This window comes from Dermacentor silvarum, chromosome 9, assembly GCF_013339745.2.
Source record: "Dermacentor silvarum isolate Dsil-2018 chromosome 9, BIME_Dsil_1.4, whole genome shotgun sequence".
NCBI lineage: Eukaryota > Metazoa > Arthropoda > Arachnida > Ixodida > Ixodidae > Dermacentor > Dermacentor silvarum.
Genome location: NC_051162.1, coordinates 28,284,885 through 28,302,024, shown reverse-complemented (window position 1 = coordinate 28,302,024; position 17,140 = coordinate 28,284,885). Strand labels below are relative to the sequence as shown.

General features: G+C 45.6%; 1 protein-coding gene across 1 annotated transcript in view; it reads left to right on the top strand.

The window, feature by feature from the left end:
- The window catches only part of LOC119465189 (bestrophin-4), a 38,090-nt gene that overhangs the window by 19,784 nt on the left and 1,166 nt on the right, over positions 1–17,140 (top strand). Inside the window, exons 8-11 of the mRNA XM_049655250.1 lie at positions 1,375–1,455; positions 2,784–2,938; positions 7,964–8,039; positions 9,654–9,834. Coding sequence (XP_049511207.1) covers positions 1,375–1,455; positions 2,784–2,938; positions 7,964–8,039; positions 9,654–9,834 — 493 coding nt within the window. The remainder of the gene's footprint in view (positions 1–1,374; positions 1,456–2,783; positions 2,939–7,963; positions 8,040–9,653; positions 9,835–17,140) is intronic.

Genomic DNA, 17,140 nt, shown 5'->3' with positions numbered 1-17,140 from the left:
GTAAATTGATTCCAAACTGTTTTGATTCCAATTTCTGCAATCAGCCTGCATAATTGGTCAAAATATTTTCGGGCCACTCCCAACTTCGAATGCGGAGCCGACTCATGCTCTTTCGATCGTATGCTCTGGCTGTGCCCAGCCATAGAAAACTCTATGCTTGCCACAAAGGAACAGTGGGAGGAGTTCCTAAGAAGCGACCACCACCACATCCAACTCCAGGCAGTCCAGAGGGCCCACGACATCGCAACGGGATTTCGCCTCCCGCTGCCATCGTGGGCGGAGCCACCGACTTGACCTGAGGGAGCCTTCGGCTCCCCCTGGCCAGTTTCTCAGGACCAATAATTGTTCTTGTCACCGTCACTCCCAACTTCACCTGTCTGTCAAGCGACGTCACGAAAACCGTGATAGCTACCCATCTGATATAACATGTACACACTGATTATGCATGATTAAACCGCACAAAAGAAAAATAATCATTCCTGATTCGTCGCCTTTTCACCATTAGCCCTCTGCTATTGGTCCAACGTTTTCTGGCTACGCGCACTTCGCCTGTCTGTCACGCGACCTCACAAAACCGCGAAAACTCACCACGTCAATGTGACATCTATGCGAAAAAAAATGCATTAATATGCCGAACAAAACTGAAAACTTTTCTGAATAGCCACAGACTGCCCCGTTCCGAAAGGAATAAAAGATGGCTGCCCGCGGATCACTCAGGCTCTCGCTACTCGTACCTGCCGGTGAGCATGTAATTATTTGCGCATGATAAACATTTTTGTGTATCAGTAAAACGTTATCGAGCTTTTTCGCCATGCATACGACATCGCTCTGCCAACTCTTCCTTGCTGAGGATCCGCTTTAGCGGCATTCTTATTCTTCCGTTGCACGCCGCCGCGATTTTCGACCAGCCACCGCAAGCTAAGTAAGGCGAAGCGGACCAATCGGAGAAGCCGGCACCACCCTCTTCATGCGGTTATCTATTTTCACTGTGCTGGCTCGGCCTCATCGAAACCCTCTTCACTAGCGCGTGCTCCTCGCCTCTTGTCAGCCAATTAGATAAGAAAAACAGCTGAGTGTAGACAATGTTATTGGTTTTGAAAAGGAACAAAAGTGACCTACTATTAACGAGGAGAGTGTTTGATTGGGTTGTTCAGACAACGCTGCGGGTCACCACCCGATGCTTGCGTGGGTGGTTACGTAAATTTGACGTCAGGAGTTTGGAATCAATTTACGTTATAGCGCCCCTGTTTACTTCCGGAGCTCTCCAGGCAACGAGACTGCGCTCCTAGGTGGTTGCCTTCTCGGGAACGACAATTAGGATACGGTCTGAACTAGAAGCGCAGACCAATAAAGCTTAGTACATCTACTGCACAGGTTGCCGAGACCCTGGTGAATCCCTTCGGTGAAGATGACGACGACTTCGAGATGAACTATGTCATCGACAGAAACATTCAGGTCAGCTGGTTGTAACGTGACCCCGAGACACTGCACTCTGCTTTGGGTCTTGCAAAGTTGAAACCAGGAACGTGAAGCACAAACATGAAAGTAAGATATGAACCACAGCGAAATTGAAAAGAATATGATTGAAAATGACCGGCTTAATTATAAGTAATACGATAGCAGCAAAGTGAAACTTCCAACGCAAGGGAGCGATGTTTTAGTTGAGATTAAAGGAGTACCGAAACGATATTTATGGCCTCACTTTTTTAATTACGGGAAGTTCCTGAACCGTGATACTTTCGAAACATAGTGGGAAGCTTTAAACAATTTAGTATAATAGGTTTTTACGAGCCAATATCGGTTTTTATGAGGGAGTGTACGTGTCATGATGTGACGACACATAAGGTGATCACGTGGGAGCTGGCCATCGCTGGCTTCAATTAATAATGAGCGGATACCCCTGGTTTATGTGTGACGTCACTGATGACGTCACTTCGTGTCTTGGAGTGTCACGGGAACCTGTACTGATGCGGTTGGTAACTTGGTATCTTAAGTGCACGATTTTGTCCTTTGGTGTACGGCAGTTAGACTTTCCTTAATTGTTTGTAATTATTGCTGACACTTAATTAGCTCTTAACTATACTATACCTGTACTCTGATGTCATATCTATCATCAACCATAAGTAGAACCATCGCTATCTACATGTCATTTATTATTTATTTTTGTGTGACAAACCGAAAGCCTGTCCCTAAACGGAAGTTGCTGCGCAATATACAAGGGCGCCACTCGGTGCTCGTGCCACTAATAAATAAATAAATAAATAAATAATAAATAAATAAATAAATAAATAAATAAATAAATAAATAAATAAATAAATATAAATAAATATAAATAAATATAAATAAATATAATAAATAAATATAAATATAATAATATAATAAATAAATATAAATAAATAAATATAAATAATAAATATAAATAAATATAAATAAATAATATAAATAAATATAAATAATATAAATAAATATATAAATAAATATATATAATATATAAATATAAATAAATATATATAAATATATAAATATATATAATAAATAAATATATAATATATATAATAAATAAATATATAATAATATAATAAATAAATATATATATAAATAAATATAAATATATAAATAAATAAATATATAAATATATAAATAATAATAAACATGCGCATTAGAGTGCCCGTTATGACCCGCTCTTTTTCATCAGATCATTGCATTCACCATTTGGCTGTCAGCGAAGTGGTACCGAACAGTGCTTCGAGGGGTGTGTCTGAACTGTGGCGCCGCTTATTCAGGTATCGTACCTTGTGGTGGACGAGATGCACCAGAACCATCCGGAGCTGCTCAAGGACCAGTACTGGAACGAAGTGCTAGCGCCGGAACTTCCCTACACGCTGGCGTCGAGCCGATTCTACTGCTTTCCTCATCAGGGCTCTACCGCGTGCATGATGTGAGTCTGCCTTCGTTTGTACATTCATAACCGGTCCAATTAAATTTTTAATTATAGCAGATGTGCTATCGTCATTCTGGCTCAGTTGTATTGATCGGTTCGTCTAATGCACTGTGCCGTCGACAAATATTCTTGTGTAATAATAAAAAGAAATGTGCTGTGGCAATTTGCTAAACATATTGACAGTGTCGCCCCAAAGGGCACAGTATTGACAGTGATAGCAAAACTAGCGTTGGGTCTGGATTCCTCGGCCTGTGTTCTATAACGATACGCGGGTGCGACAATAAATACACGCGGGTACGGCATGTTGGTGCGCCACACATGGCACCCAAGTGCCCAAGTGCTGTGTAGAATGAACAGCGCCCTGCCAGTTACCAGGCGTCTCAAAACGCTCGCCTGTGGAGGAGCGCCGCCTGTGGCGTTGCAGGCGTCGCGATGAGTGATGGACGAGAAACCATCGACTTCAGTCATCGCGCAATGAAATATTATATAACGTTAGCCTGATGTTTACTGCACATCGCGCTCAGAGCAGTGCGTATACACATATCAGCTCAGCAGAAACGCTGTAGTGTGCTTATAATGGCGTGGACACAATGCTCATGCCAGTAGCAGTTCGGAGCTCACAGCCTCCGCCACCGAGGCGATTGAGAGAAGTGCTGACGGTGCGTCGACTTCGCTTCATCGTTGTTGTAGCCAAGGAGGTTATATACATAAAAAAAAAAAAAAAAAAAAAAAAAAAAAAACTTCTGGAGTGGAGAGCCCTTATGCGCGCCCATGCGACCGGCTGAAGCCTGAGAAACCGGTTGGCGGCCATCTTGCTCCGGGCAAGAGCGAGCGCTGCTTGCGCGCTGGTAGCGTAACCAGTGCACTTTCGTGGTGGCGTTTTATGATGAAAGCGGGAGAATTACTATGATTTATTTAGCGCAGATGTTTTTTTTTTTTTCATGCGACAGGCTTTTATGCATAACTCATGGTGGGGTGCCCGTCTCAAGGCCGTTTCAAAACCTTGTTGTTGACACGAAAGGATCCTCTTAGGATAAAAGAAAAGGCGATAGCGCGCGCAAAACCACTATTAAGTATACAATATTATTTAAGCATGTGAAATGAAGTAACAATGAATATAGAGAGGTGAATGAAGTGTATTAAGACTGTAATAATGTTGAATTAGGAGTAAATAATGGTGGATTAAAGAGGTTTAGCTGGGTGATGGGAGTTTAACGAAAGGTAATGATGGGAAGAACACGCGGTGCTGGGCTAGTTGATGATGATGAGAAAGCCACATTTAACAGTCTAAAAGTGATTACGCAATTGATCTGAGGCGATAATGCGTGCACAGAGAGGTGAATTAGGCGAATTTAGACTGACTTTTTACTGAAAAACTTGTGACGAATTAAAGTGACGAAGACTCCGTAAAACAAGTGGAAAGCGGCTGTCGTATCATTGAGTTAGCGACGCTAGAGCTTTCATGTCGCCTAGTTGTATCATTAGGAATCCCCAGTAATCTATGTCATGTCAGGTTAAGGACAAATGCACAAGGCAGTTGTTAATGCAAGAATACGTGGGCTAAAACTGGTAACGCCTTTTATGCGCATATCAGCTTGCCACATTACTGAAGTGACACGAAGTACAAGGTGAAATCAGTAAAGTGGTAAATAAATTTTTATTATGTCCTGTTTGTTTTGATAAAAGAAGCATAAAACAACATGGTGGAAAAAATGAATAAAATATTGCACAACTACGAGGTGCATCACAGTGTATACTATAGGAAAACAATACCCACCAGGCATACATAAAATGCAAACACAACAAAACAAACATATTTTTTGCTGCGCAAAACCGAAAAATTGTACCAATTCCCGAAATTAAATGCATTCTGATAATGTCACTTAAGGCGCACGGTTCAGTAACTACGAATAATGGCTTTTAAATATTGTAAAGATCGTGAGTCCGCAATAGAGGAATTTGTATGAACTGTGATTTGTATAGAACTTTACACGACGGCATGCAACAGCAACTTGATCTCAGAAAACAGTAATATTCGCGATCCAGCCTAAGTTAAATTACGCCGAAATATGATACCTATGGCTGCAAAAGAACTGTTGTTGCTCCAGGCACATATCGTGTTGTCACACACGATATGTGACTGGTAATACTTTTTATTTACCAGTTACGTCAGTTATTTTCTTGTTTTGATGCGAAACTGTTGTGTGCCGATATTTATGCACGTAATTTTAAACAGGCAACTTGTGAGACGCAGCTAGGACGTCCGCCAGGTATGAGAGCTGTATCATTTTATATAAATAAGTAGTAAATAATTCCTCTCGACAAGCGGAATCTCATATGCAAGCGCACCGACAATATATACGAACCGCAAGCATTTCTTACGAACTCGCTTTTTTATGCAGATGTGCCGGGAACGCTGGAAAAATGGTCGCAATGCTGCCCTGTCGCAGCCTTGTCGTTTGACCTGACCTGTCAAAACAACCCTCTTCAATGTGCACCGAACAAAGAACATTCGAATCTTTAGGCGCCTAGCCATCTCTGCGAACAGCGGGCTGCCATGCGTCATGCAGCGTTTTCCCTTTCGCGAACCTGTCGCACAAACATACGCAGAAAAAAAGCTTGTTTCAGCCTATATTCGTCCGTTAAATGGTAGATTTCAGGTACAACAGCGCTCCTCGACGGATATAGAGCCCCGCAATGGTCGAGCGATTGAAGGCTTTTTCGCGCTACTTAGGCGTGAAACGTTACTCCTGACTTTTGCTTCGCATGATTCGTGCAACCGAAGGGCCAAGGCCATGCAGGCGTTCACCATCCCGTTCAACAGAGCTTGGATGTTCCCTTACAAACGCACAACTACCGCTCAGCAGACCGTAACTAAGCACTAAGAGTGGATAAAGGCCGCAACTGCCGAACTACCGCAAGGGCCCAAGCGGTGCAGCTATGTTTTCTGCCCGGAGCAATATGGCGGTCGCCGGCGTCAGCCGCGGCGCGGCATCTCAACTTCAGAAGTTTCTTCATAACCTCCTTGGTTGTAGCCAAACGTAATCCGCGTCTCTGGAAACCCTGTCACCCTCCGCATGCGTGGGGCGCATGCGCTGTCGAGCGTTAACGCTGATAAACCGCTCAAGTCCCCTAAAAACGGTGGTGCCGACGGTGGTTTAGCGACTCGAGCAGCCGATGAATTGCTATCGCAATACAACCCCCCCCCCCCCAAAAAAAAAAAAAAAAAAAAACTTTCTAAAATCCACATTCATGAATGCTAACCTTCAAAGGCATTTGTCCTGCAACAACAGGCTCTGCCTGAAATTTCAATTGTACGCTGGAACTTGGAAAGCGCTGCCTGTTGTAGCATTTTATCGCATGACTACCTAAAAAGAAAAAAAAATAAGAAGGTTCAGTAATTTAGCGAAACCAAAAAATGAATTGTTTTTAAATTGACTTGAACAACGTGCGCTAGCGATGTTTCTTCTCGGTCTTCTCCCGTGCCGAAGTTGAGGGTCGCTGTCATGTCTACGCCACGAACCCCGGTTCCTGCGTTCTTTCTTTGTGTAGTGGCTTTGCTAGCTTTGCTTATCACTGGGATTACAGTGTTGGCAACGTTGGTGCTGATTATCTATGTGCTGCTTGCGGGACTCGTGACATGTTAGGATAGACATGTGACGTCATCTTTGCAGGCGAGATAGACGGGCTCCAGTTTGAATAAAAGCGGACGGACGTTGCTTTAAATTTTAAGGAGGTTTTACTGTTTACACAATAATCGTAACGTTTCCCAGGTACAATCGTCACTGATTGCGCCAAGCTCAGCAAGTTTATGTTCAATGACCGAACCTTGAAAGGGACATTTCAATGCGCTAGGGAGGGCTGTTTGCTTTCTCTGATAATCACTGCGTGTTGTGCCACAAACAATAGAACATGTATTCCTGAACAGGGGGCTGTTTTTTTCCTATTTTTTTCGTAGGTGTCATAAAAATGTATATGAGACATTTGAAACGTGATTCTACCAGTTTACAGTACAAGTTAGGTATAAATACACAGACACTCGGAGAGCAAGCAGGAATAGCGGATATTCTCGTTAAGAGGAATAATTGGAGCTGAGCAGCCCATCATCGAGCAGATTACCGGTGGACCAGAAGGGTTACAGAATGCGTGCTAAGAAAAGGGAAGCCCAGTCCAGGATGGCAGGACATTAGGTAGGGTGATGAAATTAGGAAATTTGCAGGCGCAAGTTGGAATCAGCTTGTGCAAGCGAGGGGTAACTAAGGATCTCTGGGAGAGTCCTTCGTCCTGCAGGGGACATAAAAATAGGCTGCTGCTGCTGATGATAATGCTGAAGTAGACACTCTGGCCCTATGGTTACGGACGAAATTATTTCTAATTGGGCTAAATTAACGAAGGTGTAAGTCGGGGGGGGGGGAGCGTTGCCCATTATATATTATAAGGACTATCCTAGGCCACCCTTCGCTACACCAGGCATGCCGGTTAAAAACCTAGGCCACGCTAGATGCAATGCAACCGCGTGTAGAGATAAATCGTTGACCGCCACGGCACGAACCGCGGGGCAGCGGCATAATCTCAGCGCGTGAGAATTGCTTGCACGAAGGCTTTGCGTTGCACTGTTGTATTAGACAGCATGGTCTATGCGCGGAACGGCGCACCTGGCGCAGCCAACGAATTCCTCGGGATAACCTCGTCCTATTGCCGAGGAAGCTTTTTTCACAATTTATATCGTTATAGATTTATCGCTATGAAAATGGTTCCACGGGAAAGAGGCATAGGCATTCGACTAACGCGGGTGATGGAAGGCCAACGTTTCAGTTCGCGCTCAGGCTTTTCTTGCTAGAGACCGGCAACAGCGGCACATCAGACAAGCCCAACCGGATCCCATAATAAGGTCTCTTCAAACAAGAACCTCACATTTGTATTAATTACGAACGTATTGATAGCGACATGAGTGTTTTTCTTTTTTTTTCTTTTTTGAGCTAACATTTATTTGTACGATGGGCATTTTGCCTCCCGATGCAGCATTCCACCCGGACAGGCAAGCGTGGTGTCTCGGGACAAACTGGCGGGGACACCTCAAAGGATCGACAAAAACCAGGTGACATCACGAGGCGACATTAGGAGGAGGAGGAGGAAAAAGAAGAAAGGGAAGGCAGGGGGGTTAACCAGACGCACGTCCGGTTTGATACCCTACACGGGGGAAGGGGTTTAAAGGGAAGAAAAGAAAGGAGAGAGAGGGAAGAAAGTACTCACAGTATGAACACATGTGATTGTCCAAACGAGGCGACATTAGGTCCCAGATACTGAAGGCGCGTCCCTGACATCTTATACGCAGCTTCAATACGGGGCAGTTGGTCGATATGAACGCGTGAATTACACTATTTTGCTAGACAATTTTGGCACAGATCTTAATGAAATACATGTTCCACTGTGAACCAGTGGTGGGGTGACTTTAACAGTTAAGCTTGGCAGCATCATGACAATGTAGATGCTTTTAGACGCGCCGAATGAAGGGATGAAATGTTGTTTGGTGAAAAAGCTTCCGCTTTCCCAGGGAGGGAAAAGAAATCGCTTTAAACTTGCGATACTGGAGCAGACGATGCAAACCTCTAAATTACTTTGTTCGACAGTCGATAGCCCAACTCGCATTTGGCTATAGCTCACTACGAACCACACAATGAGTTTCGTGTTTTATCTACAGAGCTGAGAACTGCACAAGGAGGAAACGATACTTGCCTTTACATCAAAGAACTTTGTTGAGCTCGCGATGCAAGGGAATGCCCACTTGACGGGTTCAGGCGAGCTTTGGTCACAAGAAATCTGGGTAAAAAATATCGACAAAGAGCTTTTCTGGGAAATTTACACTTTGATGCCGGCCCGTGCGTTTTCCCGTCGGCAGGAGCTAACCGAGTCAAAAGACACTGTATGACATGTCGAAATCGACCGCTAGTCTATTTTACTATAGAGCGTGTGTTCGATTTTAATTCACTTATCTGATGCGAGACACTCAGTCTTTAGGCTGCCCTTGTTTTAGGCCCGTAGCGTGGAGTCAATTTCTATTTGGCGGTCCTAAGGGGCAATCTGAACAACAACAACCGTGTAGAGCATTTGTTTAATTGATTTTTTTATTATAAAAGAAATAATTTTCGGGTTTTTTGTGTTAATCGTGGAAGATTGCTTTCAATGCGAGCAGCAGCCATGGCAAAGCCACACATCGTGGCTGTTTCCATGAGAAGTCATCGAAGTGAAGTTCGTTGCATGCAGGCGTCGCACTCAACGACGGCGTGATATCACTTCTAAACAACTCTAAATTCATTATTGACACAATTTTTGCTCAGAAGAAATCATACAACGCTGAACGACGGGCCCAAGCTCTCACTCGGCGAAGGCTGCAGCAGTGCTCAGTGATAATTAGAAGAGCGAGGAGTTGACCTTAAGTTTCTTTTTCCAAGAAAGCATTTGACCTTCTAGATGGTGACTGGTGACAGTCGAATGCGTTTTGCTGTTGTAGATGTGTTCCCGATCTTCTGAGCTTGCCCCCATGTTCCTGTGTGCATAAATTGAACGTTCCTCTTATTAAACACCAGTTTCAAGTTAGCGTTTCGGCCTGTCGTTTCTGCATTCTGTACTACTCGGCGCTAAAAATGCAGGCGTTTACCACGCGGGCCCGAGACAACGTTTTGCTCGGTCTTGGCACGGTCATCCCTCGCAGGGCCCCGAGGACGAAGAGGGTCGTTCGGCGTCACGCGGCCGCCCCATGCCCAAACCCGGCAACGTGTCTCGTGGCGGCAGCTTGGCTGGTCCGCCTTGGCGATGGCCGGCCGCGCCCAGCTGGGCGGGAAGGCTGAGCAGGCTCATCGGAAGGAGAGATTCGTCCACCACACGGGCGTCCGGTAAACGCAGACTTGCACACTAGACAGTTTTAGTTTACCGTTAGCGTAATAGCGGGACTAAGGGAAATACCGTTACCGTTCCGCAAACCAACTTTGCAGAAAGCGAGTTTTAGTATAGTGTGATAACTTTGTTTACGTTCGGGTTGCTATTCCAATAAACTTAAAAAATCATATACATAGTGCACCTAAGTCACTCTATCTATTCGCCAAGCTTTGTGTGTGCTTCCGAAAAGTGAAAGAGGCAGCGCAATGAAAGCCGGGAACGTGCTGTACTTGTAATTTGCATGTCTGCCGATCCACGGTGAAATCAGTAAAATCATGGAATGGTATCTGGATAGCGCAGCAAAACACGTGCACAAGATTTCTTCTTCGTTTCTTCTTGTGTCCGTGTTTTGGTGCGCTATACAAATACCATTCCATGCTGACCGACCGACATGCCCATATCGCCACCCTCGTCAGTACAAGCAGTACAAACTGTCGACCATAGCCTCCGAAATCTCCCGGTCTCAGAGTCCAAGTGTTATCGTGCCTATCTCCCGACTTTGTCGATAGGTGGCGCTGCCATCTTGGAAGTTTCGCTTAGTCCTCAACGTGTTCGAAGCGATCTCGAAAACTCCACAAAGTTATTCATAATACTCCATCGTCGAAGCGGCCTGAGACTAAGCGAAAACAATTGACACAGTCTTTTGCTACGAACGAAGTGAATTCTAGAAAAGCAACGCCTAATTCAGTTCGAAGTGGGCAGCCGGGACCGCCGCCATGTTTTATGCAAACTACGTAAACCACAAAAAGTTGTCGCAGTTTCACCTAAAAGGCGAAGCATCAATTGCGATAGCAAATTTGTAGAGAGCTATACGGAGTAATGATATTAGCTTAATCAGCTGTATAAACTTGGACATGCAGCAGCACCGGCAACACGCAGAACTGTTGTCGACGCCGTCGCCGTTTTGCCCGCGTTCGCTCAAAATGCGTGCGGCGTTGGTGACTGTTGCCGGAGCCTGTAATATAAATAGGCACTTGGTGCCGCAGCTAAACGTCGCCTCCCTTCCCTCCCCCTCCCCCTCCCCCCTCCCCCAAGGCATCTCGCGCGTCGTAAGAAGGCGCGTTTGCTCTACATATATGGTGATTGTAAAGGAGGAAAGAGACGCCTACTTCTGCAGCCCTTCAGGGAGCACGGCGCAGAACGCGCGTTTGTTCTCCGCCGTGCGTTCACTCCCCGTGAAAGCGCGCGCCCCTCGCGCCCTTTCACTCGCACATACAGCGTTCGGCGCGCGGCGACGATTTCATCTCCATTGACGTCATACGGAACCTCACGGCGACGGTGACGGCGACGGCGACGGCGACGCCGACGGCAGAAATCTGCTTTTGAGTGTCCATATAATTGCTATCGCAATAAAAGACGGTAACGTACGTAAGATGAAGCTTTAGCTCGGGCCAAACTCCAATGCCGGCTGTTGAAATGCATGTAAGACGCAGAAACGCTTTTCTCAGATAACCGCGGGACCGACTTTGATGAAATTTGTTGTATTTGATTTGAGAGACAAAGTTAAATTCTAGTGACTGTTGGAAGCGGAACTCCGATTTAGGGCCTGAACTTCTTAAAAGGAATTTTCAAACATTTCTAACATTGAAAACGATAGAAGTGCGTAGTTTACAAATTCGTAGCTCTGCACCAAGAAGAGATATCGCAGTTCTGTAAACTTAATTCATTAGATAAGCCAAAACGGATAAAGTTGATAGGTATATTTATATCTTACGCCAATTAGCTACATTGTTTACAGGGATTTTGCCAAAGCTCTGCTAACATATTACTCGTTTTTTTACAGCCATTTGTTTTATACGAAATTCAATCCGCTTTTATTGTACTGATAGGTGCAATTTACAGAACTGTGATATCGCTTATCATTGCTGAGATACAAAGTTGTAAAGAAGATAGCTTCGTTTACTGAGTATTTGAAATTTTTATCAATATTTATTTAAAACATTGACGACATAAATCAAACATTCGCGACCAGCCGTCACTAGCTTTGACCTTGTTCTTTTAAATGCAATAAACCTCATCAATTTTGGAGCAGTGGTTGCCGAGAAAAACGATTTCTCCTTTACATGCATTTCGGTAGGAGCCAACGAGCTAAAGCTTGCTCTTAAATCTGAGAAATAGCGTGCGCACGCTAAATGCTGCAGGTGGTTTAGAGTTCCGCGCATTAGTATTTCGATCCCGCTATTGCGCTAAGCCCGCAGTCACGCTAAACAGGCTGAAGAAAAACTGTCTACTGCCGTTCTTTTTCGCTCAAAGGGACACCACAAAGAAGCACGAAATAGGTTCGTGAGGTCTAGGATTTCTCCCAATTTGATGTGAGAAAGAATAAAATTAGTCAAGAAGAAAGAGGCTAACCTAGACGCAGTAAGGGTAAAAGAAGACACATACAGGCGGTTGCTCTCAAACAAATATGCAGCTTTAGAACAGGAAGATGAAGACACCATAGAAGTAATGAATGAAACCGTAACTAGGAAGGTCTCAGACGCAGAAATTGAAGTGGGAGGTAAGACACCAAGGCAACCAGTAGGTAAGCTCTCCCAAGTAACAAAGGACCTAATAAAGAAACGACAAAACATGAAAGTGTCAAACTCAACAGATCAGATAGAATTCGCTGAACTGTCAAAACTGATCAACAAGAAGAATGTAAGGGATATTAGAAATTATAACATGGAAAAGATTGAGGAAGCACTAAAATATGAAGACAGCATTAAATCTGTGAGAAGGAAACTTGGCATTGGACTGAAGGATAAGCAGGGTAATATCATCAGCAATTTCAATAGCATAGTAAAAGCAGCGGGAGAATTCTATACTGACCTGTACAATTCCCAAAACAGCCAAGCAACTTTCATTCGAAGTAGTGATGAACAGCATACAGCTTCTGTAACTAGCGATGAAGTTAGAAGGGCCTTGAAAGACGTGACCAGGGGAAAAGCTGCTGGAGAAAATGAAATAACAGTCGATTTGATCAAAGATGGAGGAGATATATCATGCTTGAAATGCTTGCGGCCCTTATACGCCATGTCTCAGGACTTCTAGTGTACCAGAAAGCTGGAAGAAGGCCAGCATTATACTCATTCATAAGAAGGAGACGTTGGGGAATTGAAGAATTATAGACCCATTAGCTTGCTTTCAGTATTGTATAAAATATTCACCAAGATAATTTCCAATAGAATCAGGGCAACACGACATCAGCCAACCAAGAGAATTGGCTGGCTTCAGGATATTCTACGATGGAACATACATGTCATCAATCACGTAGTCGAGAAATCTGCGTAGTACAATCAACCTCTTTATATGGCTTTCATAGATTATGAAAGGCATTTGATTCAGTAGCGATACCAGCAGTCATAGAGGCATGCGTAATCAAGGAGTACAGGAAGCATACGTGAATATCTTGGCAAATATCTACAAAGGTTGCACAGCTACCCCGGTTATCCACAAGAAAAGTAGGAAGTTGCCTATCAAGAAAGGCGTCAAGCAAGGAGACACAATCTCCAATGCCATTCACTGCATGCTTAGAAGAAGTATTCAAGCTCTTAGACTGGGAAGACTTAGGAGTGAGGATCAACGGCGAATATCTCAGCAACCTTCGATTTGTAGATGATATTGTCCTATTCAGCAACAATATGGACGAATTACAGAAAATGATTGAGGACCTTAACCGAGGAAGTGTAAGAGTGAGGTTGAAGATTATTATGCAGAAGAGAAACATAATGTTGAATAGCCTGGCTAGGGAATAAGAATTCAATACCACCAGTCAGCCTCTAGAGTCTGTAAAGGAGTACGTTTATCTAGGTCAATTATTCACAGGGGACCCTGATCATGACAAAGACATTTACAGAAGAATAAAATTGGGTTAGAGTGCATACGGCAGGTATTGCCAAATTCTGATTTACCACTGTCGTTGAAAAGAAAAGTGTACAATCATTGCATTCTACCGGTGCTAACATATGGGGCAGAAACTTGGAGGTTAACAAAGAAGCTCGAGAACAAGTTAAGGACCGCACAAAGAGCGATGAAACGAAAAATGTTAGGCCTAACGTTGAGAGAGCATAATAGACCGGTGTGGGTCAGAGAGTGAACGGGGATAGCCGATATTATAATTGACATTAAGAGGAAAAAAGTTGTCGCAGTTTCACCTGAAAGGCGAAGCATCAATTGCGATAGCAAATTTGTAGAGAGCTATACGGAGTAAATGATATTAGCTTTATCAGCTGTATAAACTTGGACATGCAGCAGCACCGGCAACACGCAGAACTGTTGTCGACGCCGTCGGCGTTTTGCCCGCGTTCGCTCAAAATGCGTGCGGCGTTGGTGACTGTTGCCGGAGCCTCTGATATAAATAGGTACTTGGCGCCGCAGCTAAACGTCGCCTCCCTTCCCTCCCCATCCCCCCCCCCCCCCCCCCACGGCCTCTCGCGCGTCGGAAGAAGGCGCGTTTGCTCTACATATATGATGATTGTAAAGGAGGAAAGAGACGCCTACTTCTGCAGCCCTTAAGCGAGCACGGCGCAGAACGCGCGTTTGTTCTCCGCCGTGCGTTCACTCCCCGTGAAAGCGCGCGCCCCTCGCACCCTTTCACTCGCACATACAGCGTTCGGCGCGCGGCGACGATTTCATCTCCATTGACGTCATCCGGAACCTCACGGCGATGGCGACGGCGACGGCAGAAATCTGCTTTTGAGTGTCCATATAATTGCTATCGCAATAAAAAATGTCACAGTTTCGCCCTAAGGGCGAAGCAATGAATGCGATAGCAACACAGCAATGTCATACGAAGTAAGGTGAGCGGCTTTGGTAGGAATATGAATTGTAGTAAACATGAGCTGATTAAGTAAGCAGGTGTGCTGCTGCGTAAGTAGACCGACATGAAGAGAGACTCGATGACCACGAGAAGGTGAGTGTGAAACAGTGGTGTTGATGAGAAGCGCTTCCCGTGGGCAGCGCGTGTGAAGGGACACACCTTTAGCGCTGCACTGCCGACCCGGGCAGCATTGCATGCGTAGCGTGCGTTGGAAAATGTGGCCCGACAATTACTCACTGATTGAACAAGCGTGGTGTGAGCGCGCACAAATAAGTATGAATAGATCACACTGAATGACTGCAGACAACGACTGTCAAAACGCTGGCAGCAAGCGCATGTACGCCGCAGCGGGCGAAGGTACGTGCGGTCTATCGCTTCAACGGAAACTGAGCGGCGAATGCACGGCGCATAAAGGTCAGAGCCGTGTGGAGATAAGCGACGGTGCGAGCGAGCGACGAGCGCGGTTGTTGGCAGAGTAGAAGTGCGCCCCCCCCCCCCCCCCCCCCGCTCCCTCCGGCGCTGGCTTCCCGCTTCGTTGCTTGCGCGTGGGAGATAGTGCGTTCGCTCTCCGTAATAGCGCGCGGCGAAGATTTTATCTATAGGGAACCTCATGGCGACGGCGACGGCAACGGCGACGCCGACGGCAGAAATCCGGTTGAAGTGTCCATATAATTGCTATCGCAATAAAATGGAGTTGTGCCGGCCATGTAATGCGTAGGATGGATAACCGGTGGACCATTACAGTTAGGATACCAAGATGAGGGAAGCGCCGTCGAGGATGGCAGAAGACTATAGGTGGGGTGATGAAGTTAGGAAATTTGCAGGCGCAAGTTCGAATCAACTAGCGCAATACAGGGGTAATTGGATGTCGCAGGGAAAGGCCTTCGTCTTGCAGTCGACATAAATATAGGCTGATGATGATGACGATTTTGATTTTTAGTGCCCCTACGTGGCATATATATAGCTTCAGTTTTAGCATTCGATCTTCCAAGTGGGTGCTGGTGACCTGTGTGCTGCTAGGTGACTTCAAGTTTTGCTAATCGTTAACTTCTCCGCAATCTCGCTCAGCAACCGCCTCTTTGAGCAGCGACAGAAGATACGCTTTCGAACGCGGCAGAGGCTGCAGCTCTCACGACTCTTTGACATAATTAGCTTTCTTTGGCTCTTTGGCACGCGTTTTCGCGCTAGTTGGCGGCAGGACTTTCTCCGTCGATGCACCGAGTTGGGGGACGCCTTCGTCGTCGAGCGACAGCTAGCTCTATGAGACACACGTGCCGTGGCAGGAAAGTTTTGTGGCTTCTAACCGTTTCGATATTGTGGTTGGTGGATGGCACTGTCTCCAGTTTCTCCGTCCCCTGGACTGACTTGCGGGCAGGTTGTCGAACCCAAATATTTTTGTAGCGTTAGCTACACTGGCCTAGTCAAGCCCGTTTGGCGCGGCACATCAAGAGCCGTGCTGCGCATGCGCAAGGATCAGTGATGTCACACGGCTTGCGCACCGGAGCCACCGCAGCCGGCACCTCTCGCGACTCACCGCCGCCGGTCTGCGCATTCCAGAGGAGTGACGTCGTAGCCGTGGTAGACGCACTGGTGCCGGCGCGCGCTCGCTGTGCAGTCGCCGTCTGACACTGCGCTGGAGCCGCTGCGCTTCTGACTGGCGTTTGTGTGTGTCATTGGAGCAGCAGTAAGCATGACAATCAAGCTAATCCTTGACAATCTAGACAACCAGGAAAGCTAAAAATAATCAGCTGAACCTTTGCTAACGCTACGTATATCCTGGCATAGCCGAGCTAAGCCTCTCCAACATTTTTTTGGTTTCTGTTTGGTGTTGCGGCTCTCGCTTTTCGGTTATGTTAAGGTTATGGTCCAGAGCAAAACTATTATAGTTCGTATCGCATCGCGCTCCGTCATAGTGTTTCGTTCCTCCATGACATGTATGAGGGCAATGACCCGTCTTGTGAATGGATGGACGGATGAATGGATGCATGCTAGAGGCGTCTCCTTCAGAACAGGGCGGTGGGTTGCGCCTCCAAACTCATTATACTGCCTATTGTCCTACCTGTTATCAAAACAAAACAAAAAGAAGAAAAAAAATAACGAAAAATTTCCATCACCAAACTTTCTGAACCTCTATTGGGAACTTTGCTTTTGTACGTTGTTTGTCGTTTCCCTACTTCCACCAATCTTCCCATCGCCTCTTACGAATGTCTATTGTGGACATTCTTACTTTCCCCCTGCTCTCGATGAAGGAGGCCAGAGGCGCCTAAATCAACCCCGGGGCAGATATCTTCCCTTCTAATAGAACATGCTCCATCGTTTCCTTTACCACGGCTTGCTTGCTTGCTTGCTTGCTTGCTTGCCTGCCTTTAAAAGTGGCTCGTACCCACTATGGGGGATTGGCCAAGAATCGGGTGATTGAAGGAAAACAATTATCGGAGTCTAATCAGGACCACGGCAAGCAC